The following is a 25,225-nucleotide window of genomic DNA, read 5'->3' on the forward strand; positions in this document are numbered from 1 at the left end:
TTCAACAGATAGAAAAAAAAAAGAATTGATAATATAATTTGGACAAATATTTGAACAGATAAAGGGAAAAATTGAACATATAATAAAATTTGGATATATATTTAAACAGATAGATATAAAATCGAACATATAAAAAATAATTTGAACAGATAGTTAAAAAAGTTAATAGATAAAAAAAGTTAATAGATAAATTAAGGAATAAAATTAAAAACAAAATGTCTTTGAAAACAAACAAAAGTGTTTCTCACCAAACTATTTCCATGGTAATCTCTCACCAACAAAAAATATCCACTGGACATAATACCTTATACCCTCCTTAGATAGGGCTTTTCAATAATTTTCTCTTTAAATAATTGTACATTTAAGATTTTAGGACGATTTAGGGTGTGTTTGGTTTGTGTTTTGAGATAAATTTCAAAAAAAAAAAATTTGGGGAAAGAGTTTAGAAATTTTTTTAGTTTATTTGGCTGTTTATTTTGAAAATAATTTTGGAGTTTGAGAGTTTGAGATTATTTGATATTTTGTTGTAGTTGAGTAGATGTGTGTGAGAGAAAAAGTGATTGAGAATGAGAGAAGAGAGAGAAAAAATGATTGATTGATGTATAGGAGAGAGAAAGTGATTTTGAATTTTTTTTTTCAAAAAATTTGAACCAAATAAAATTTTGAAAATTTTTCTCAAAAATTGTATCTCGAGATACAAAACCAAATAAGCCCTTAGGCCCCGTTTGTTTCCAGAGATAGAATGGAGGGGATTGATAGTGAGGGGATTAATAGTGAGGGGATTGTTAGTGAGGGGATTAATAGTGAGGGGATTAGTAGTGAGGGGATTGATAGTGAGGGATTAGTAGTGAGGAATTATTAAATTATTTTTATATAAAATAATAAAACAAATAAAAAAATATAAAAAATTAAAAATTATATTTTAAAAAAAATTTCCCATAAATAAAAAATAAAAAAATTTCTAATCCCCTCACTATTTTTCTAATACCATCTCTACCTCCTCCTTACCAATCCCCTCTCCAAGGGTATTAGTAATACCAAGGGACTAATAGTCCCAAGGCCTTCTCCCAAAACAAACAAGGCTATTACTAATACCTTGGTATTAGCAATCCCAATACCCTCTCTTTCACCCAAAACAAACGGGGCCTTAGGGTTTGAGATTTTGGAGCAATCTTAAACTCGTATTATGTTAACTTAGCTTTCGTTTGGGATGTAAGTTGGTTTATTAGTTTAAAATTAAAACGTCTCGTTTGGGATGAACTTTTTGATTTTTTTGATTTTTATGAGAAAAATATGAAATGATTATGATTTGAATGTGACGTTTCATCTTATTGACTTTTTAAATTATTTTATCTTTTTGTGGCTGAAATAACCAAAGTAGCCTATGCCTTAATTTAATAATCTGCTAATATCTTATCAATAAATAAATTCAATTCAAATTGTGACAGCAATTTCAAATTGAAGTTTATGTTTTATAATGGATGAATGACGCTAACAGTCCTGTAGTTTGAAATTTGTGTTACTTTGATTTCTGACATTTTAATTATACTACATTTGATTCTGAATTTTGAATCTCGTTACAAATAAGAACAATTGAAGATACGGTTTCCTTTGTAAATGAAAAATGTTCAATTTCAAAGACAAAGTCATCAATTTGATAAAATATAAATTGGTTTGAAAAAAATAAATGTCAAAATATTATTTTTGAATTTTTAAAAATTATTTTTACCCACCAAAGATAAAATTATATAAAAATGACAAATCTTTTACTTTTTTATTTGTTTTATCAAATTAATTTTTAGTATGTGTTTGGATGATAATTAATCATATAATGAGTGGTTGCTTTTGTTGATATTTTTTTATTGTTATCATGTAATAGATGGTTTTTTTTTTTTAATTTATTTATTGTTAACAGACATTCTTAGATGATTATCATGTAATGAATAGTTATTAGGCTTTTAATGCGTAATCGATGTGCTTAATATATGAAATATTTTTAATTTTGGATTTTTTTTGATTTAATAGATTGGTTTATTAATGACATTAAAGTTATTATCATATTTGACTTTTAAAAAAAAACTAATTTAACGAAAATAAATATCAAAAAAAAATTAAAAGATTACTTTTACCCTCCCAAAAGATAAAATTATATAAAAATGATGTGCTTAATTTTTTTCATTAATTTAATTTTTAGTTTCTTCTTAAAATAGATTCTGAAAACTAAATTAAATGGAGTTTTATAATTAATAAAGTGTCATCATTATTCATTAAAAAAATGACATTACATTTCAAATTACATACAAGTTAATCGATACTAAATAAGTTGTATGACGATTTTACCTTTGAAATGAATCGTTTACAAAGAAAATATTTTTGATTGTTTTTATTTAAAATAAGAGCAAAATTTAAAATTAAATATATGATAATTAAAAAATAAAAAATAAAAATTAAAAATTAAAATAACATAAATCTCAAACTAATGTACGCTTTCGGATGCAAATCCAACTCTTATGCAAACAAATAAGGAATGACAAATTATTCAACTACGTAACTTATATATATATATATATATATAAAAATTTATTGGGCTACTCGCTAAGAAAGAGCACAAAAATATTAAAAATTGATTGTTTTTGTCTACTTTTCTTCGTACTTTTATGTTCACGGAGATAATTATTTCCAAAAAATTCAAACAGATGGGGAAGTGGTTAGCTTTTTAAGCAATTACATGTTCGCGACTTTGATTTTTTTTTTTTAAATATAAAAATGTACCAACTTTCTTTCTTTCTTTCTTTCTTTTTTAAATATAAAAAAGTAACATTTTATTAATAAAAAATTAAAACAATAGAAAAGAGGTGGAATGTGCATGAACCAACACAAAAACCCGAAACTCTCCATAATGCATTCAAAGGAAAATGAAACCCGACCTCTTTATACTCATAATATCCAACCCAAGCAATACAAGTAATTCAATAAGACAAAACTTATTAATTTCTAATTCTTAGTTAATTATTAGGATTAGATTTCTTTTAAATTCAAAATGTGAATTTGATCATCATGTTAGGACTTATGAAGCACACAATGGATATTGTTTCGATGATTAGAATCATTTATTTTATAGGATTCTTCGTATCATCATTGAAAAAAATTAGGTCAATTCAATAATCATAACATTTTAATTTTATAGTGTGTCCAAAAAAATGAATAATTTATTTTTAAAAATATATTTGTTATTTATTTTTCAAAAACAAACGTGATAAAATAAAAATGCTATAATTATCAAATAAACATATTTTTTTTCATAAATGATATATATAGAAGTCTTTACAAAATAAACGGGTCAACTCATCAAAACGAGAAACCCCACGGGCCCTAATATAATAATCAAGTTCAAATTTTAAACTTGAGAAGAGCTTAATCCTAATTATTAGACATAACCCGTTTCTATGCTCTAAGTAGGGGTGTTCGTGGTTCGGTTTTAGAAGGTTTGCGGATCGGTTTGACCCGTCTGCATGTATGCGGTTTGGAAAAATTCAACCCGCGACCATCCGTGGTGCGGGTTGCAGTTTGTGCAGATAGGATTCGCGAATGTGCGGGCGGTTATGGGCGGTTTGCGGATTGGACTTTTTTCAATTTCTAGATTCAATATAATATAAGATTGATTTCAATTTCAAAAGTAATTAACAGATTCAATTTCTCCTCCATAAAAAAGTAGATTCAATTTCCTAAAATGTTCACAGAGCAAACAAAAACAAAAACGTTTAAAAACAATGTTTTCTACAACATTTCTTTTTGTATAATGAAATTAGGATTTGGTGTGTTGGCCAAAAATATCTAAGATAGGATGAATAAAATTAACGGTCCAGGCTTTTTTATATTAAAAAAAAATCTAAGTGTGCACAGGTTCTTGCAGGTGCGGGTTAAATCCGCAACCTGCAATTATGTCATATTCCGAATTGCATCTGCCTATATTATATCTACGAAACTGTCCATTTGTATGCTAATCGGTTCGGATTGAGCGAATTGTGCGATTCGGATAACTTTATAATCAACTCTAGTTCTAGGTGGCTCAGCTCTCCACATTTACAAAAGGGGGAAATTTTTAAAACGTGGTTGTTTTATATAACCCCATTAAGATTAAATATTAAGAAGTGTTATGCAAATAGAATATATATATATATATATATATATAAATTTTATATCACTTTAAAACAAAATCACACATCAAGTATTCTTTTAATTATAAAAATGCCACCATCATACAATTCTAACCCACGTAATTCAACAATAGTATCCATGTTATTGAACATAATTATCTTATGTTTAATTTTTGTAATCATATGTAAACTCATGTACAAATTAGCTCAACTTATTTTTATTAATATGACTGTTTAGAAGTTAGAAGACAGAAGGAAAATATATAATTTCATAAAAATAATGTGGTGTTTAAAGTGATCGATTCAAATCCCTCCAAGTCGGAAGTGGGGATGCTGCTGTGCAGTAGCTGCTGTTGTGCGGTAAAATAGGCCCAATTCAAGTCTCATTTTGATAATCTGAACCGTTTACATTTTAGAATACATCAAGTAGAAGATACCTGCAAAAATCAAGTTAATCGGATATTATTTACTCATTCATCCATTCACATTTGTATCTACAAAAAAAATAATAATTGTGATTTAAAGTATTAAAATAAATATAAATGTGAGTGGTAGGTAACGATATTCGATTAATTTAATTTTTTGCAAACATATTTTACTTGATATATTCTAAAATGTGGACGATTCAAATTATCAAAATTGACCCCAAAATAGACCCATTTCGCCGCACAATAGCTGCTACTGGGCAGCATCCCCAAATCCATCAAAGCCACATATTTCTATATAAAATTCCATTTTCTTGCCTGTATATCGTACTCGAAAGGAAAGGGAAATCAAAAATTGCCTAGAATGGAAATCTAAGCTACATATTTAAGGGTTTAGATTGTCTCAAATTAGCCATTTAATTTGAGAGAGTATTTGAACTTTGTGAGTTCATTTTGTGCCAACCTTAGTGATTTAAGGAAAATATTTGAGGGCCACAATTTTTGTGGCCACAATGGCTCAAAACTGCCAAAACGACGTCGTTTTGGGTGCAAAACATACCAAAACGACGTCGTTTTGGCAGTTTTGAGCCATTGTGGCCACAAAAATTGTGGTCCTCTAGCATTGTTGGTGATTTAAATAGTTTATCTTTTAAAATTTATTAGTTAAAATATTTATATAAAAAAATTAATATGATCAGATATTGATAGTTTTATGTTTGAATTATATTTATTTTTTTTTTTTTAAATGAACGACAGATATAATTTAAAAAATATCAATGTATTTTTTGTAATACAAATGTTATTCAAATATATAGTTACCGATATTTAATTATCTTGATTTTTTTCAAGTATATATTCTAATAAATGAATCCTAAAAAGTGAACATGTTAGATTATTGAGATCGGTCTTAAAATGAACCCACCAAATTCAAATGCTCTATCTCATATTTAGGTATTGTTTGGAGAGTGACTTTTTGGCTAAAATAGCCAAAAATCCAAACCAAGTTATCACATCATTATCTTTATTTTTTTTATACATTTTTTCTTAAAAATTAAAAAATTAATTAAAATAACCAAATTCCCAAAAAGATGATACGATGAATCAATCTTCAAATTTGATTATAAATTTTAAATAATTTTCTGGTGGGTTTTTTTTTTTTTTCTTCTGAGCTGTAGACCTTATTTTACAGAGGAAAATATGCTCCACACAAGTATTGCGATATTTACATAATCTTTCGCACGTGTGAAGCACTTCACAGCTCACATATAGGCCTATAAAGAATCAGCCATACAACAAAGTAAACCTCAGGTCATCCCTGTGAGTGAGACAAACCATTTTCCATAGAAATGGAGGGTGTCAAAACCAAGCCCCTTCTTCACACACTTAGGTTCTCCCCTCTCATTGCCCCGAACCGTGTTTTCGCGGTAGTTTACACGTGTGCCATTTTGGCTCTCCTCTATCACCATGCAATCACAGTCTTCCACTCCACCACCTTACTCTCCTTCTCCATCTCAATCACCTTATTAATCTCCGATGTAATTCTAGGGTTCATGTGGGCTGCCACGCAGTCCTTTCGCATGAATCCAGTCCATCGCCAAGTATTCCCGGAAAATCTTGAGAAAATCATGAAAGAAAATGATCTTCAAGCTTTGGACATATTTGTATGCACTGCAGATCCGTATAAAGAGCCACCGATGAGTGTTGTGAACACGGCCTTATCGGTCATGGCTTATGATTACCCGACTGAGAAGCTTTCGATCTATGTATCGGACGATGGAGGCTCTGCCATGACTCTCTTTGCTTTCATGGAAGCTGCAAAGTTTGGAAGCCACTGGTTACCCTTTTGTAGGAGGAACAAGTTAGTAGAGAGATGCCCCGATGCGTATTTTAGATCAAACCATCATCAGAGCTCTGAGGCTGAGCAAATTAAGGTAATTAGTACTAATAATATTAATTGCTTTAATTTTTCAGTGTTTCTATAGCATCTCAATCTTGTTTGATAAGCACATGGTCAAAATTCAAAGTCAACGGCTTAAAATATCAGGGTCATATAAACTTTTGAAATTTGATGAATCATTTTTTAATTTCAAACTAAGATTTATTGATATTGGTCTTAAAAAATTAGGGAAATTTAGGTGTAAATCCTAATGGGTAGATTTATTATCTAATAGGTCTTATGATAATTAATAATATTTTTCAACAAATATTATTAAAAAAAGTCACTAATTTTTAATTTTTATTTTTCATCAACAGTTTGAAAATTGTCACAAAAAATATTACTAATTATAAGTTTTAGTTACAATTTAAAAAAATCGTCACAAAAAAAGTCACTAATTTTCAACTTTTAACGACAATTTAAAAAAATTGTCATAGAAAAATGTCACTAATTGTAAGTTTTAGTGATAATTTATAAAAATTATGACAAAAAAATCACTAATTATCAATTTTTAGTGACATGCAAAAAATCGTCATAAAAAATTATTTTAGTGATGATTTTTGTAAGGCTTATTTTCAATAACACTTGATAGAAATTAAGTCCAATAATTATGACCTATTGATAATTTACCTTAAAAGTATCAATTATAAAATAAAATATCCGTTGATCTGTTTCATAAATATATTTTTTATGTCATGAGAGTGTTATAACTACAAATATGTTATAATTCTTTTTTAAAAATGACACTATTGTATTATTTTGAATTAATTATATATATGAAATTTATTTGTCTGGTGAGTCATTTTTCTTTTTGTTTGATATATTTTTATTGAAATCTAGTCTTAAATGCCAACTTGGTGGGGCAACCTATAAAGTCACTTTGTAAGCTTCTATGTTTGATGCGAATTTGTTACTTCACTTTGCTTTCGTTTGGGATGTGTGTGGGTTTTTGATTTTTTGAATTTTTAGTTATTTTAGTATGTGATTAAAAAATTTTATTTGAAATAAATTTTTTGATTTTTTTTTTATCTTTATAAAGAAAAAAATAAAATAATTATAAATTAAATATGATATTTTATTCTATTTAATTAAAATAACTAATTTTATTCTACATATCTATTTTAGTCCAAAGTTGCTTCTCAAAGATTTGAAGCAGTTTGGTACCTTGCCTATAATTCCTATAATGGAGGAGAGAGAGATATATATTATTTACTGCTGACAAAATCAAGATATAGGGGGTTTTCATGTTCCAACAAATATATTTTTATGACCAATGAGTGAGAAGCTAATTTTCTGTTACATACGGAGTGAGAAACCAACAAAATTCAGAAAGAAAATGAGTGAGAGCACTAATTCGTGTTATCACTAATGACAGTCATTGCCACAGTGTTGTTGTGTCTGTTTTTTTTTTTTTTTTTGGATTTAAAAAGTAGATGCCACATTATTAGTGGCTGCTTTAGAACACTACTTTTAGTAGTTTCTATCATGGCTGAAAGTTTATAAAAATCAAAACCAAAAGGGTCGTTGCTCTCTTTCCAAGGAGCCATATACTATTTAAGGGTTGTTTAAAATGTTCTAAATAAATATACTTTTTAAATATTTATGAAATATGAGTTGAGTTTTAAGTGATGTGGTAGAGAGATGATATGACTTAAATAAGATGATATAACTTAAATAGAATAGTGACTTTTTAACTTTTTAACTTTTTTAAGGAATGCCAAACCTAACCTTACTCAAAAACAAAAACAAAGTAATGGCAACATAAGAATTAGAGCATATATATATATATATATGAATTGTTTTGAAAAGTTGATTAAAAATTAATTTTTTTAATTTTTAATTTTTTTTTAAAAATATATAAAAATAAAAAAATAATATAATTCAAAATTTAAAAATGACTTTTAACCATTTTTTCATAACTTGTATATCAGCCTAGAAGGTGGGATGACTGCCAAGAGACCATTAAGCATTTATTTTTGCTACCCTTTGATGTAATTTGATAATCATGCTAAGTGCTGAGTAAATTTTGTGTGTGGCCCAATAGTCTGTAGTCATATTATTTCAATAGTCTGTAGTCACATTTTAGAGTGTGCTAAATACAAGGTTAGAGGTTCAAAATAATGGAGTAGTGGTCAACTCTTCAGTTATCATCTAATTACATTAATATACTAGCATTATTCATTCTATGCATGAGTCCCATAATACACATTTTCCGTCTTCACCAAACATTGCATTCTTGACCCCAAATTGGGATTGTAAGCCTGGGTTTCATAGGCATAACAAGAAGCCAGCTATAGGATTGTTTAGTTATTAATTTGTTAATAATTTTAGTCATTGAGCTTCTGTCAAAGGAAATCATTAATGGAGATGGAAAACTATATTCATGTATAAAATTCATATAAAAAAACTTGATAAGATTGATATTATAAATAAATTCATCTTTAATGCTATTTTATTTTAAAGTGAAATTCATTTTCAATAATTCTATGAACCCCGCTTTTTTTTTTTTTCACAAGATAGCAGTTAATATGTTAGTAATTAGATTACAACACAGTTCAACGCCTCTTCATATATTTGAACCTGAAACCTCACTCATCTTGGTAGCTAATTGCTCTCTCCATGATCGTTTGGGCAATTGTCCTATCAAAAAAAATTCCTAATTTATCCCAAATGAGAGTATGTGGTTGAAATTAAATTTCTGTAGTGTGATGTTCATGCATAGAATAAATTTGAAACACAAGATAATAATTTTGAATAATTTCTAAGTAATTAAGTTTAAATTTGTAGTATTATTATTTTATTTTAGGCAATGAGGATTTGCTGTTTAGTGTCGTAGTACTAATGTTATAATTTTTTTTTTTATTGATAAATTACACTTTATCCCGTTATATTTTACTTGTTTTCTTACCTTAACCATTAAAGTTGTTGTCTTCACTTTAGCTATTCACGTTTTAAGTTTTTTCAATCTAACTCTAAAGCCAAATTCTATTTAAAATTAGATTAAAAAAAATACCATGTTGACCACTATGTGGTATAAAAAATATATTATTATATTTAGATTTAAGTTTGGGTGAGGTGTGGGATAAATATAATAATATATTTTACTTCATGTGGTTTTTAATGTGACATATTCTATCTAATTTTAAATAAAAAATAATTTTAAAAGTAAATTAAAAAAATTTAAAACATAAATAATCAAAGTAAGAAAAAAAAATAAGAGCTAAAATATAAATTACAGGAATCAAAGTGTAATTTAATTTTAATTTTTTAATTTATTAAAATAAAATAGAATGAAATGAAATAATTAATTTTTAGTTAATCTTTTGAATAATAACTGATAATTCAATTTATAATATATTTTTTTATTATTTCTTTAATCAATAGACAAAGATTTGAAAACGTTTGATGTGTGACGGTTGTGTTGATCATCAACCAACCATAGATTCAATGATGGTGGCTGGAAAAATTATTGATTAGTCCTAATCATGTCCTTAATCAATCCTAAATATTCATCGTCTTTCATATTTTTTAATTATTAATAACTCTTTCATATTTTTTAATTATTAATGACTCTTTGATGATATAAGACTTTTCAACATGGCTTTTTGACCAGTAAATTTATATTTAATTATTTAAAAATTATATAAAATTACTATTTTATAATTTAAATTTATTTTATATATAAATTTTATAATATAAAAATTCAATATCAACCACACATTATCATTCTAGAGATAAATTTATAATGGTTAAGATAGAGTTCCTAAGTTGATAAAAAAATTAATTTTTATGATTTTTTTAATTTTTTTAATTTTTAATAAATAAAAAATATAAAAAATGATGTAATTTAAAATAAATAAAAAGTTAAAAATTAACCTTTTTTTTTTTTTTTTTTTTTTGTTTGTTGTTCTTTCTCAAACACCCCTCATTCTTGATTAACCGTTTGTTATTCTTATCAATGCATACTGTGACCCAGAAGACTCTGCGAAACTTTACGAGTACCAAGTGGCCACATGCCATTTTGTCCTCATCAGTATTAAAATATGATTTGACTCGTTCTAGAATCTACATACCATCTTTTTGGTTCATAGAATCTACATACCATCAGTGATGGAGTCTTTAGTCCACAATTTATCTACGACTCTACGCTTCTATTGAGACTTTTATTTTTGTGAGGTCACCTCCAACCGTTCACTAAATTTAATATTAAATTTAAATTTGATAAAAAAAAATTATTTTTTGTACTTTAACGGTTGCATTAAAATAGTATTAAATTAAAAAAATATCAAACGTTTTACTAAACTGATAATGATTTGCTCATTTCACCAATTCATTGTGCATAGCTATTAAAGCAAAAATTTGTAAAAATTTTATACTACAGGGTCGACCACCCGGTTGACCAACCGGTCGACCGGCTCATGAAAAATTGGCTGGTTCAAATTACTAGTTCAAATGGTTAAAAAAAAATTTGAACCGATCGACCTACTGGATGTCCCTTTCCTTTTTTGATGCACACTACAGTAACCATAACCATTGGAGCTACGCGTATCAGATCAAGAAAATCAACTTTTTTTTACTCCGATTTTGTGAAAATTTTGCTAAATCGTTGGAGATGCTCTTAAAAGTGAGTTTTTAGTTTTTAATTTTTTTGAATTATTTATTTTTTTTAATTTTTTTATACATTTTTTAAAAATATTAAAAAATTAAAAAATTAATTTTTAACCTACTTCTCAAAATAGATGTAATTATTGTTTTCTATGAATTTATTACTTACCAAAATTTAAAATAGTTAAATTTTTTTAAACAGTTAAAATAAATTAAAATTTTTGAAATTTATAAAGATCAACGTATAGAATACAACAAAATAAAAGTTTGGTGAGGAATTTGTATCATTTCAAAAGGATTATATTCCAATTAAATTGACACATAAAACAGTCAACCAATGTATTTTCAATGTTATTTGTGTAGCAACACTGTACCGTGTGTTATGATGTATCTAGTTTAAGAAGTTTGATATTTTTTATGATAATTTTGAATTTTAATGTATTATATATTTTTTATTATAATCATTTTGATATAAAAATATAATTATTTTAAATTATAAAATAGATTGCTGGGGACGATAAAAAGAAAGTAAATTGTTTCGGTTGAAATTCTCGTAACGTGTTTATAGAACAGGAAATGTCCTAGTGTGGAAGTGTTTGGAAAGTTTATTATTAGCTAAAAAAGTCATTTACTCTTTCAATTTTTTTGGTTTTAGCGATTTTCTTTTTTCAAAATTATATCAAAAATTTTTATTTTTTCAGTTCGTCTTCTATAGACAAATCTAAACAGCCAAAAAATGAAAAAAAAAAATTTAAAGCCAAAATAAAAATTTTAAGCCAAAATTTAAAGCCAAAACTCTACTATTTTTGATAGAGCTCTAGAGTTAATCTAGCTCTAGTGACATGTAAAATAAAATAAAATAAAAAATAAGAAAGAAAGAAAGAATGCCCAACAATGATAGAGAGTTTTAATTTTGGAGTTTTAAAGAGAACTCTAATGATGTGACAAAAGACAAAAAAAAAAAAAAAAAAACATAGGCTCGCATATCACATCACATGTGGGCCTCATCCTTACCACATCACTTGACCTCTCAATCTTTATTCAAGAAAGCTAAAACATCACATTAATTGAGATCCATCACCCCTAGAGCTCCATTAATGCTCTTGTTTTAAAGTTCTAAAACATTTTTGATATGTTATTTTAATTGTGGAATAAAGATAGAGAGCTCGAGGGATGTAGTAAGGAGTAGGACCACATGTGATGTGTGTCTATGTTTTTGTTTTTGTTTTATTTTTGTTTTTCCTCTTACCACATCACTAGATCTCTCTTTAGAGCTCCAAATTAGAGCTCCTTGTCATTGTTGTTTAGTTGTCGTTTTACCTACATTTAGGACCTGTTTGATAACTATTTCGTTTTTAGTTTATATTTATAAAAATTTAAAAAACTATTATAAAAACTTATTTGATAATTTTTTTTTGTTTATAAATAGTTGTCTCAGTTTATAAATTTGAGAGAAAAATTTAAACTAAAAAAATGAGTTTACATTGGTTTCTAAACAAAAATTAAAAAATTTGACTAACAAATTTTTTTATTAAATAATTTTTTTCTAATTAATTTTTTTGTTCAATTATTATTTTTTTCAAATAATTTTTTTTCTAATTAATTTTTTTGTTCAATTATTATTTTTTTCAAATAATTTTTTTTCCAAATATTTTTTTTTCAATTAATTTGTTTTCAAATAATTTTTTTTTCAATTAGTTTTTTTTTTTTTCAATTATAATGTGTATGATCCCATTGTTATAAATAATAAATATAAATATTTTAGACTTGAATAAACATATTTTTTAATTTATGTTTTTAAAATTTTTCAAACATTTTATTCAAAATAAACACGTTTGTAATTTATGTTTTTTTTTTTAAAAATAAACAAAAATCAATTTATAAAATTTTTATAAACATAAACAAAAAACATAAACGTTACCAAACGCTATCTTAATATTGGCTTATTTTGACAACTTGATTTAAAGTTATTTTTTAAAACTTTTAAACTTTTTTCAGTACAATACCTCTCTATTTTTTTAAACACTCTTTAAAAAAAATTTAAAAATTAATTTTTAACCAACTTCTCAAAACAAATCATTCTAAAGGATATACACGTAAGAAATCATAGAACATGTCCTTATAGAAATCTTATGATACTTTCACTGTGCATTAATTTTTTAAAAAAAATACTTTGGAATTTTAATTTTTGAGTTTTAAAAGTAGCTCTAATGAGTTGGCAATGAGTAAGGATCCCCTCTTTGACTTCCCTACTTAGAGTTGGTTTGGGATGTTCTAAAAAAGTGCACTTTTTAACTTATTGGCTTATATGTGTTGGGTTTGGGTTAGGTTTAATGTGATGTGTTAGAGAAGTGGTGTGATTTAAATAAGATGATGTGACTTAAATAGGATAGTGATTTTTTAACTTTTTGTATTATTTAATTTATGCCAAACCAATCCTTAATTTCTTACTTGATGGGCCATTGGGTCCACTTGTGAGCCTAATTTTAATGATCTAAACCGTTCACATTTTAAAATTTGTCATGTATATCATACTTATAAAAAATCAAGTCGATCGAATATAAAAAATCACGTGATCTAAAACTTTTGATTCTCTCAATAAAATTTTGTATATCATTTTATATGATTAAAGTACATCATTAAAATTTAAAATTAACAGTTATAATTAAAATTTTCTTAATAATTTTTTATTTAAAATAAAGGTATGTTGATGTGAATTTTTAGCTGTCATTGATTATGAAAGGGAAATCTCCATTCTGAACTAATCATGTGGTAGAGAGAGATTTTTTGAGTAAAGGATAGACTAAAAATGAATCATTCATAGCTTGACACACCTCTACATTTGTAATCACCTCTGTATTTTTTTAATTTTTTTTGAATCATGTTATAGATGATGTATGAAAGCATGAAGGCAAGGGTGGAGAATGTAGTTGAGAGAGGAAAGGTTGGGGATGAGTACATCACTAACCAACAACAACGTGAGGCTTTCAACAAATGGAATTCTCGAGGATTTACTCGTCAAGACCATCCTACTGTTATTCAGGTTAATCTCTTATCCAATTTTACTGTCCCTTTCATTTCAATTTTTTTTTTTTCGATGTTTTGTTTGGATCTCAAATTTATAAAGTAATTTATGAAAAGGAATAGAAAAGTATTAAGGCTCCGTTTGGCAAGAGCTAAACGGGATTTTTTTGACTATTTTAGCCACAAAAGACAAAATAGGCTATTTTAGCCACAAAAAACAAAATATCACATTCAACCCATAATCATTACATTCTTCTCTCATAAAAAAAGCCAAAAAAGTCAAAAAGTCTTTCCCAAACCAAACTTTTTAGCCCAGACTAAAATAACTAAAAAAGTCAAAAAGCCAACCCACTTCCCAAACAGAGGCTAAGGGGGAAAAATGATGTTGGGGGTGAAAGTGGTGCTTGGTTTGAGATAGTAATTCTTGGGCCAAGTTTACTTAATTTAAGAGTAGGCAAATTCGGGGGAAAAAAAAAATTATATTTTTATAATTTAATCTAGGATTATTTTAAAATACACACTTTTAAAAAAGTATTTACTATATGTAAATTATGATATTTGTGGTGTTAAATACTACAAATGTCATAACTAAATCATTTTCATTTATAATTAAAAAAAAAAAAGAGTCATAACCAAATACATTTAACGCATAATCAAAATAATAATCATAATAAATCATAACCGATATCATAATAAATTATAAAAATGATTACAACTAAACACTAGGCATAACAAGCGCTCATAATTAAGTTAATCAACACTGCAATAGGTTATAATAAAAAATTACAAATATCATAACGAAACATATATTATAGAATTTTTTTTTTAATTTATTATGTGAGATAAAATAACACAACTTTTAAGATACAAATTTAATCATAGTATTGGATGTGGTATAAGTTTAACACTAACACTTCTGTAATGAAAAGCAGGTTTTGTTGGAGATTGGGAGAGACAAAGACATCACAGGCGCATCAATGCCAAATCTTATCTATGTATCCAGACACAAAAGCAAAACGACCCCACATCACTTTAAGGCTGGTGCCCTCAATGCCCTTGTAAGTTTTTCCTTTTCCTTCTCAGCAAATTTGGGTATGGTATTCTCATCTGATGGCTTTCATGACTTTATTCTTGTTTTGCCTAACAAAATGAAAAAAAAATACCAATTCATAATGATGATGTCACGTGATATTTTATTGGAAAATGCAATCCTTCTACATAAATTTATATTGAATTAATTATGAGAACGACATAACAGTGATAATTTTGTAAATAAAATATGCATCTTGATGGGTATTAAGTTTTAAAATGATAGGTTCATAACTCAACTCATCATTTTGTATATATTTTGTATGGGTTTAACTAATTTCAAGTTCGCTATTTCAACTTGAAATAGCATTTGGGCTTGTTAAGTTTATGTTGGAACTGATTTCGGTAATTTGAATTGTTCATTTTTTAGAATTCATTGAGTAGAATATTCATGTAAAAAATCAAGATGATCGAATGTCAATAGCTATATATTTAAATTAAATTTGTATTATAAAAAAATAAATTGATATTCTTTTTTTTTTCTTTTTTTTTTTTTCTTGTTTTTTGATTGAAGAAACTCAATTATATCGAAACAGAATCAAGCAGATTAGCAAGCTCTAATCGAGTGTGCCTGACCCTTGACCCAATCATGAGGGAGGGAACCCCTAACCCCAGCTCTAGCAACCCAATCAGCCACACCATTTGCCTCTCTTGGCACCACTTACCAACTTCAAAATGATGACTATTTTTTAAATTATATTTGTTGTTTATTTTTTTAAAATAAATATGATTTAAATTTATAGTTATCAATATTCAATCACCTTAATTTTTTACATTAATATTCTTCTCAACAAGTCCTAAAAAGTAATCGATTGAGATCACCGAAATCGATTCCAAAATAGGCCTACCAAGCCTTAACGCTTTCTTAAATTAAGATAACAATTTGAAAGAAATCAAACTATGTATATATTTTATGTTTATACATCATTACATTATTTTATCCATGTTAAAAAAAAAAAAAAATCGTTTTCTAGAATTAAGATTTCGTCCCAAAAACGTACCACTCTATCTCTTATGCTTTCATAGCTTTTAAATTTTTTAAATTAAAAATTAAATGATGGAATTATAACAATTGTGATAAAGATCCCCACACATACATGACTCTTACAATTCTCACTCTCATTCTAACTACTTATAATATGGAGTTTACACATATATGAGTGGACTTCACATATATCAAGGTCCATTGAGGGTAAGAGAGTCCCAAATATTTTTTCATATAAAAAATGTTTGGGACCTTTTTTAAGAATGACCTCCACACTCTCAAAATAATTCCGACCCTCTATATATGTGTAAGATTAGTGATTTAAATTTATAAAGATCGTGGGGTGTAAATCATTGTCATTATACCATAACAATCATTTGTCCAGTCACCTCTGAATAGAAGTCAATGGCCATGTTGAGATAGATTCTGTTACAACTGATCGATGAGCATGTTTACCCAAGGAAAACCATTTAAAAATCAAAGATTTGTTTTTAGGTGAGTTGTTTTTGAAATTTTTTTTTTTGAAATTTTTTTTTGATTTGTGGTTTTTCTTAAAAAAAAAATTAAAATCATTTTCTCTCACTTACACATCAATCAATTACTTTTTCTCTCTCTTCTCTCATTCTCAATTACTTTTTTCCTCACACACATTTACTCAATTACAACAAATTATCAAATCATCCCAAACTTCTAAACTTCAAAACTATTTTTAAAATATACAACCAAACAAATCAAAAAAATTTCTAAACTCTCCCTCCATTTTTTTTTTTTTTTGAAAATCACTGTCTAAAAAACAAACCAAACACACCAAATTTTTATACAAGAACTTATTATTTAGATTAAAAGTATGAACGTGAATAATGAATATAACTTAAAATGATGGATCAGAAAAAGTCACATTATTTTATATAAAATGCATATACAAAAATTTTGTTTGTACAGCTAATTATCTCTTAAGTCTTCTTTTTAAGATTAAAATAAAGCAAAGTTCTCAAGATTCTAAAACAGCACATTTACTGTTATATACCATTTATTGATTTGTTAAAGAATGAAAAAATTAAGACCAATTTTTCTGATCAAAAAAATTAAGACCAATTTTGTGGTGTTTTAAGACTGGCATCATTTAAAATAAAACATATATATAGGTTGCTGCAAAAATAAATAAATAAATAAAAGATAAATTATAAATACACCTTTTGATTTTTTTAAAATATGGATTGATCTCTGTGGTTTGAAAAATTACAAATATCCATTTGTTAAAAATATTTATTTAACAAAATTAACTGAAAAAATAAAATTCTTAAATGCTCTCTTATACAATGATAAAATTACCTGAATTAAAATAAATTTATAACATCATTAAAAATTATTAATTGACTTGATAATTTATTAATAAAATGGACAATTTATAATAAAATTAGAAATTTCAAAGGGCGGATGTAATTTCCAGAATTACAAAGACAAATTGTATTTTAAGCAAATTTCAAGTGTGTATTTATAATTTATCCATCAATAATAAATAAATAAGTTGCTGATAATTTTTTTTTTAATTTTAAGTTTATTTATTTATTTTTGAAGGTTCGAGTATCAGCAATCATGACAAATGCTCCTATAATCCTGACCCTAGATTGTGACATGTATTCCAATGATCCCCAAACGCCTCACCGAGCATTATGTTTCTTCTCGGACCTTAAACTTAGGCCCAATTTAGGGTACGTTCAGTTTCCTCAGATCTTTCATGGGCTCAACAAAGACGATATTTATGCTTGTGAGTTTAAACGCTTGTTCCAAATCAATCCTGTGGGAATGGATGGCTTGCAAGGCCCAAGTTATGTTGGGACTGGATGCTTTTTCTCTCGCCGAGTCTTTTTTGGAGGCCCATCATCTTTTCTGGCTCCCGAAATCCCTGAATTGAGGCCGGACCATGTTGTAAGCAAGCCCATCCAGGCCCAACAAGTATTGGCATTGGCACACCGGGTTGCAGATTGCAAGTATGAGAACCAGACCAATTGGGGTTCCAATGTAAGCTAAAAGCTTGTTAATTAAATTTGAATTATACAAAAAATTTTTTTTTCTCTTTTTTGTGTGTGTGTGTGTGGGGATAAATCACACTGACATTTACTGAATTTTTAAAAAAATATAGTAAGTCTTCATAAATTTGATTTATTAAAATTGAGTTTTCCTAGGTTGCGTTTGGATTATGAATTTATGTATAGATTTACCGTTGCTATTATTGTTGTTAAAACGTTGACTTGGTTGCAAAATATGCAGTTGGGCTTCAGATATGGGTCACTGGTGGAGGACTACTATACTGGTTATAGGCTGCAATGTGAGGGGTGGAAGTCTGTGTTTTGCCATCCAAATAGAGCAGCATTTTTAGGGGATGTACCCATAAACCTCAATGATGTCCTCAGTCAAACCAAGAGATGGTGTGTGGGCCTACTTGAGGTGGGCTTCTCCAAACATAGTCCAGTAACTTTTGGTTCCAAGGCTATGGGGCCTCTAATGGGTCTTTGCTATGCACACTACGCCTTCTGGCCCATTTGGTCAATTCCAATCACCATATATGCTTTCCTCCCTCAGCTCACTCTCCTCAATGGAATCTCCATCTTCCCTAAGGTATGTACCTACCTCCACTTGTCAATTCAGTTGTACTTAAGTTTTCAATAAATTGATATCAATGACAAAGAAAAATCTATATACACATAATTAAATTACAAAAATCCTACACGATGAGTAAAAATATAATATATATATATATATATATATAGAAAAAATATTAAGAAAATTTAAGCACTTAAAATTTCAATATATAGTATTGATTTAAACTTTGTGTATGGTGAGCCAAACTCTCTAATTCACATATTTCAAATTCATAAGACTTTTTAAGGGTTTACAGAGCATTATTGCATGTTAACCCACATTGGGTAAAAATAATAAGGATAATAGGCTAAGTACCCTCTATTCCAAAATATCTATGCTCCTCTCTCCTAATCCATTCATAATTATTAGATCATGTTAGAATTTGGAGATATGAAAATTTCAATAAATATTTAACGACGGTGAGTGAATTGAGATTAAGGGATAAGGATATTTGGGAACAAGACATACCGGCACATTTTTGTTTGGGTACATTGCACACTCCACTACCGTTGAGAGAAAATACAAGTTTAATAATTTTAATATAATTACACTTATCTTCTTTTTAGTTAGGTTAAAATGACTAAAACTAATATCTTTTTTGACATAATTACACTCTCGTCTTTGATGAAGGGGCAGTTTTGTTTGTTTGTTGGCTGGGTCTCCTTCTTTTTGGTCTGCTATATGTTTTTAGTATTTTTTATTTTTATATATTTATTTTTTTCTCTCTTAAGTTTGGCGCCTTGCCGATTTCTTGCACAGCCTTGAAGCTACACAAATTGTACTCTTTTGGTGTTGTGCTATGTTGGTTGCACATGATTTGCTTGTTCCCATGTGCCAATCTAAGCTACGTCGGTTGCACATGATTTGCTTGTTCCCATGTGCCAATCTAATTGGAATGTTGGATCAGCGCTATGGTACATCTCACCATTCTCTTTTTGTATTCTCTGTCACATCTTTAATAAAAATTTATTTGCCATTCAAGAAAAGAAAAAAAATTAAATGAAACTAATATAAACTATGTGAACACACAAAGATAAATAATGTAAAATATTTGACGTCGTCTTTTTTGTTGGAACAATCTTCTGTATACAATAAATAAATTGAAACAAATCAAACAAATAAATAAATTACGTACTGAATTTATTTTACTGAACCGAATAAATAATTAAAAGATCAAGTCGAGTGTGTGACACTTTGTCCTTAAGACAGATTCGCCCTGCTACGGTGCTTACGGACAAAAGGCGTCTATCTTCCAGGATACAATGATCTTCACAAATTGTAGTACCACTCCAAACAATTTGTACAGCGACCAAAACATGTGTTCTTAACTCTCTGAATTTTATTCTAAAACTAGTATGAAGAATAATGATGCAAGAAAACAAAATGAAGGCAACAAAATGATTTTTTCCTAGACCTTTTTCCCAACCCACAAATTTCTGGAAAATGCTGAAATTTATAGGCCAACGATCTGTTCGAACAGGTGTGACACTGTTTTGAACAGATACAGATTCAAAATTTGAACAAATTTTATAACTATGGCAGTTTAAAGAAAACCTATTTAACAGTTGGGAAAATAGTGGAATCCGGAGGCACAAATTTTGGACAATAAATTTGAATTCAAAAAATTTCTGCAAGAATTTGAAAAAATTCAAATAAATTTTTGTCTAAAAAATTAATATTATAATTGACTCGACTCGGCCGAACGGACAGCGGCGACGGCGCGCGTGTGGTGGTTTGGGCTAAGGTTTTATTTGTCCAACTCCTATTTTCTACAAACATGGGGTGCCCCTTAGGGCCCAACCCAAGTGTTGTCACCTAGAACTTATACACACACATAAGTTCTCTTCAAGTTTCAATATGGGACAAGCCTTACAAGGAAACCCACATTTATTTATTTAAATGTCCAATTCTACGAACCCGAAAATGACGTCGACTTCCCATTCACTCATTAATGGTTTTGACGAATCGTCTTCACCGTGTGACTTGTCATGCGGTAAGGAATACGTCACCTCTTTGGACCTACTCCAAAAGACGTTTGGGGCCCACTCAATTTTGGGCTTAAAGTTGGCCCAAAATGAGCCTATGAAAACCAAAATTTCCAACAATCCCCAACATGAATGGAATTTGACAGAGAGAAAATGCAACAACATGATCTAATTACAGAGAGTACAAAAATTGAAAATATTCTGCAAAGGATAGGTAACTTTTGGCTTTGAATCTTCCCTAGTGAGACACTATCGGATTTATTAGCTAACTAGTTAACATGATGTCTTGAACTGTTCAGCCATTTGTGTAAAGCAAGACGATAAAACTCACACAGTATATCCCTAGACACAGTTTAGTTCTCACTATTGTGTTCATTTTGGCCCTGAACAACCTGGTCTTTCATGGGTGCTCTAAAGACTTGTAGCCCTTCACAAATCTCATAGAACCAGCTCAATTCACACTCATATAGGTGATTCTTATTTTGAGTTTTTAAAAAACTCCTCTTGAAAGATACCCCTCTAGGTTTTTTTTTTCAAGATATAAGTGATGATTAAAAACATAACTTACCCTAAGTCTCCTACATACAACACATGTTTGCAGATATTACTCTCATCATAGGAATGGATAGGAGATTGACTCCTTTAGTGATTTTTGGCGAGCCACACATAACTTAGTTGTCCCTTTGAACTTAGTTCTTAGGATCTCCCATCATCTAAGTAGGGTTACCATTATGATGACTCTGATGTAATAGGCTTTAATCACATTGCCCTCGATGAACTTTTCCTAATTTGTTTTCTGGTCAAAACTTTTTGTTTAGCGGATCTATTATATTATCCTTCGACAATATTCACAACTGAAAGCAAATATTCTACAGTGTTAAGTCTTTGATTACATCGAGACTTACCGTTACTCTATGTCACTCCCATTTTCAAATGTAAATAATAAACATAGAGTAGTTCCTTAAGAGTTAATGAAACCACTTTTGCTTCTACTCCAACTTTGTCTTATGGAAAGAATTGAGATTCTTTGTGGACCTATTATCGGAACCGTCACTTTGATAAAATCCTCCAAGCAACCCCATATTTTAAGCATTCTGAGAAACTTAATTTCTCTTACTGGTGTATAATTTCACAAAAATATTAATACACCCCCACAATTCTGAGGTAAACCAGAATATATTAATTGGAGTGCTTGAACTAAATAACAAGATGTAAATTGCTTTGTGAATATAATCACAATACTAATTTGTTTAAAATACAATTAGACTTTATGACTTTCTTTTGCAGTACAAAGGAAAAATGACTAATACCGGTTGTGACCACAACACTATCAAAAAACGTTTCTTTAGCCATGCATTATATCTTTTTGGTTAACTGCAACCCGTAATTCCAATCTCAACATGGAATAAAAATAGCACTGTATAACAACATTTACATCTTATTTGTCTTATCCACTATTGGTGACTACGTCGATAATTACCAAAGCGTCTTTCACCTTACGGAGTTATCAGTCACCACACCAGTACTTATTTGAGCATTAGTTTCTGTAGCCATCAATTCTAAATTATAAAACAAAATTATAATAAGAATTTTATACTACATAGAAAATTAAATCATAAACACAGAATTTTAAATTCTGTAAAATAAAAAAAAACAAGAATTGTAACTTTTATTTCCAATTAATTTGAAAATAAAAATAAAATTTTATTTAAAAAAATTAACCACACAGAAAATTAAATTTTTGTAACACTTCAATAATTAAAATACTGAAACAGAATTTTAATTAATGAACACTCAAAAATTATTTTTGAAAACCAAAATTAATTTCTGACAAACTTCACAAATAAATATTCTGAATTGTTAAAGACACCAGTATATTACTACTAGTTGTCAAAGAAAATAGATTACTTACTACTATCTGTCAAATAGTATATTACTATTATTTATTTTTCCAACCTGAATATTATTTTGTAAAATCACAGAAAATAAATTCTGTAAGACGAAGAATGAAAAAAAAACAAAATGAAATTCTTTGTATAAATAGAATAATTCGAATATGTCTTAAGATTGTTGGAACAATCTTCTGTGTATAATAAATAAATTGAAACAAATCAAACAAATAAATAAATTATGTACCAAATTTATTTTACAGAAACGAATAAATAATTAAAAGATCAAGTCGAGTGTGTGACATTCTATCCTTAAGACAGATTTGCCCTGTTACGGTGCTTACGAACAAAAGGCGTCTATCTCTCAGGATACAATGATCTTCACAAATTGTAGTAGCACTCCAAACAATTTGTACAATGAACAAAACCTGTGTTCTTAACTCTTTGAATTTTATTCTAAAACTAGTATGAAGAATAATGATGCAAGAAAACAAAATGAAGGCAACAAAATGATTTTTTTTCTTGGACTTTTTTCTCGACCCACAAACTACTGGAAAATGCTGGAATTTATAAGCCAAAGATCTATTCGAACAGGTGTGACACTATTTTGAAGAGATACAAATTCAAAATTTGAAAAGATTTTATAACTGCAGTAGTTATAAAACTGTCCAGAACTGCTGGTAGTTTAAAGAAAACCTATTTAACAGTTGGGAAAATAGTGGAATCCGGAGGTACAATTTTTGGACAATAAATTTGAATTCAAATTAGAATTAATTTCAATTTGAAACTCAACAAATTCCTGCAAGAATTTGAAAAAATTCAAATAAATTTTTGTCCAAAACATTAATATTACAACCGACCCGAGGCGCGACTAGACAACGGCGGCGGCGGCGCACGTGTGATGGTTTGGGCTAAGGTTCCATTTGTCCATAACTCATCTCTTCTACAAACTTGGGATGCCTCTTGGGGCCCAACCCAAGTGTTGCCACCTAGAACTTATACACACACATAAGTTCTCTTCAAGTTTCAATGTGGGACAAGTCTTTCAAGGAAACCCACATTTATTTATTTAAATGTCCAATTCCACGAACCCGAAAATGACGTCAACTTCTCATTCACTCATAAATGGTTTTGACGAACCGTCTTCGGCGTGTGACTTGCCATGCGGCAAGAAATACGTCACCTCTTCAGACCCACCCCAAAAGGCGTTTGGGGCCCACTTAATTTTGGGTTCAAAGTTGGCCCACAATAAGCCTATAAAAACCAAAATTTCCAAGAATCAACATTTTTTTAATCTATATGATTAACAAATTTTTAATAAAAGCAGGATTAAGTATTATGTGAATTAAAATTTTATGGAAGCTCATTGTAATTATATCAAACTCATGAGAATTTATTGTATTTTCTTCAAATCTCAGGAGATGTAGTGTAATGCTTTTTGATTTTATACTTTTCTGTTATTCTATTTTATGTATGTAAACTAACCCCAAATTGTAATTGAACTAATGTTACAGGTTTCGGATATCTGGTTTTTCTTGTACATTTTTCTATTTATTGGGAGCTATGGACAAGATTGCCTTGACTACATCTTAGCCAAAGGAACATTTCAAAGGTGGTGGAGTGATCAAAGGATGTGGCTAGTGAGGGGAGTCACATCTTACATGTTTGGATTAATAGAATTCATATCGAAGTACTTAGGCATTGCCACGCAGGGATTCAATGTCACCAGCAAAGTGGTAGACAATGAACAGGGCAAAAGGTATAATCAAGGGACATTTGAGTTCGGAGTTGAGTCACCCATGTTTATGTCACTAGCAGTAGCAGCAATAATCAATTTAACCGCATTTGTTGGAGGGTTGATCGGAGTTTTGAGGGGCAAGAACTCGGAGGGACTGTTTGGTCAATTGTTGATTACGGGTTTTGTGGTGTTGAATTGTTGCCCAGTTTATGAGGCTATGGTGTTGAGGACTGATAAAGGAAGGATGCCTACTAAGACTACCATCATTTCCACATTTCTTGCATGGGCTCTATACACAACTGCTTCTCTTATACTAAAGATATGAAATTAAAAGGGGGGTTGTTATATTGTTTTACTTTTCATTTTATAGAAAATGAAGAGATAGAGAACTTGAATTGCATTTGCATGTAATCTTGATTAACAGGGGATATGATTTGGGGAATACTAGTTTATTGTGAACTACGTGATTTTGTCGACATTATTGCCTATTTAAGATTGTGTTTGGCCTTGTGATTCATAATAAAAAAAATAAAATTTAAAAAAAAAAAAATGCTAGATACTAACAATCTAAGTGAACTAACATTTTGGTTCCAAAAAAAAAAAAGTAAACTAACATTTCTGGTGATTATTGCCTATTTTGTGGTGTTAGTGATCCTAACATTTTGTCGCAATTCATGAGTACCTTTGAAATAAGCACTCTCTGATCTACTACTAATAATTATTGCGTACAAAATGTGTATAAAGAAGTA

General features: G+C 28.6%; 1 protein-coding gene across 4 annotated transcripts; it reads left to right on the forward strand.

Annotated features, from left to right (window-relative positions):
• The first annotated feature begins 5,734 nt into the window (after positions 1-5,734).
• On the forward strand, positions 5,735-24,952 carry LOC114278801 (cellulose synthase-like protein G3). 4 transcript variants are annotated; one of them, XM_082902675.1, is made up of 6 exons: positions 5,735-6,513; positions 14,014-14,166; positions 15,080-15,205; positions 17,800-18,243; positions 18,493-18,840; positions 24,253-24,952. In XM_082902675.1, exons 1-6 carry the CDS (start codon positions 5,929-5,931, stop codon positions 24,799-24,801), a joined length of 2,205 nt encoding a protein of 734 aa, XP_082758801.1. In that variant the 5' UTR covers positions 5,735-5,928; the 3' UTR covers positions 24,802-24,952. The 4 variants fall into 4 exon arrangements, with proteins under 4 accessions (XP_082758801.1, XP_082758802.1, XP_082758800.1 ...); XM_082902674.1 differs by having other exon boundaries at positions 5,770-6,513; positions 17,779-18,243; XM_082902677.1 differs by lacking the exon at positions 24,253-24,952 and adding an exon at positions 19,624-19,781 and having other exon boundaries at positions 5,770-6,513.
• The last annotated feature ends 273 nt before the right edge of the window (positions 24,953-25,225 follow it).

This window comes from Camellia sinensis, chromosome 13 (assembly GCF_055761805.1).
Source record: "Camellia sinensis isolate YWXY chromosome 13, ASM5576180v1, whole genome shotgun sequence".
In the NCBI taxonomy this organism is placed as follows: domain Eukaryota; kingdom Viridiplantae; phylum Streptophyta; class Magnoliopsida; order Ericales; family Theaceae; genus Camellia; species Camellia sinensis.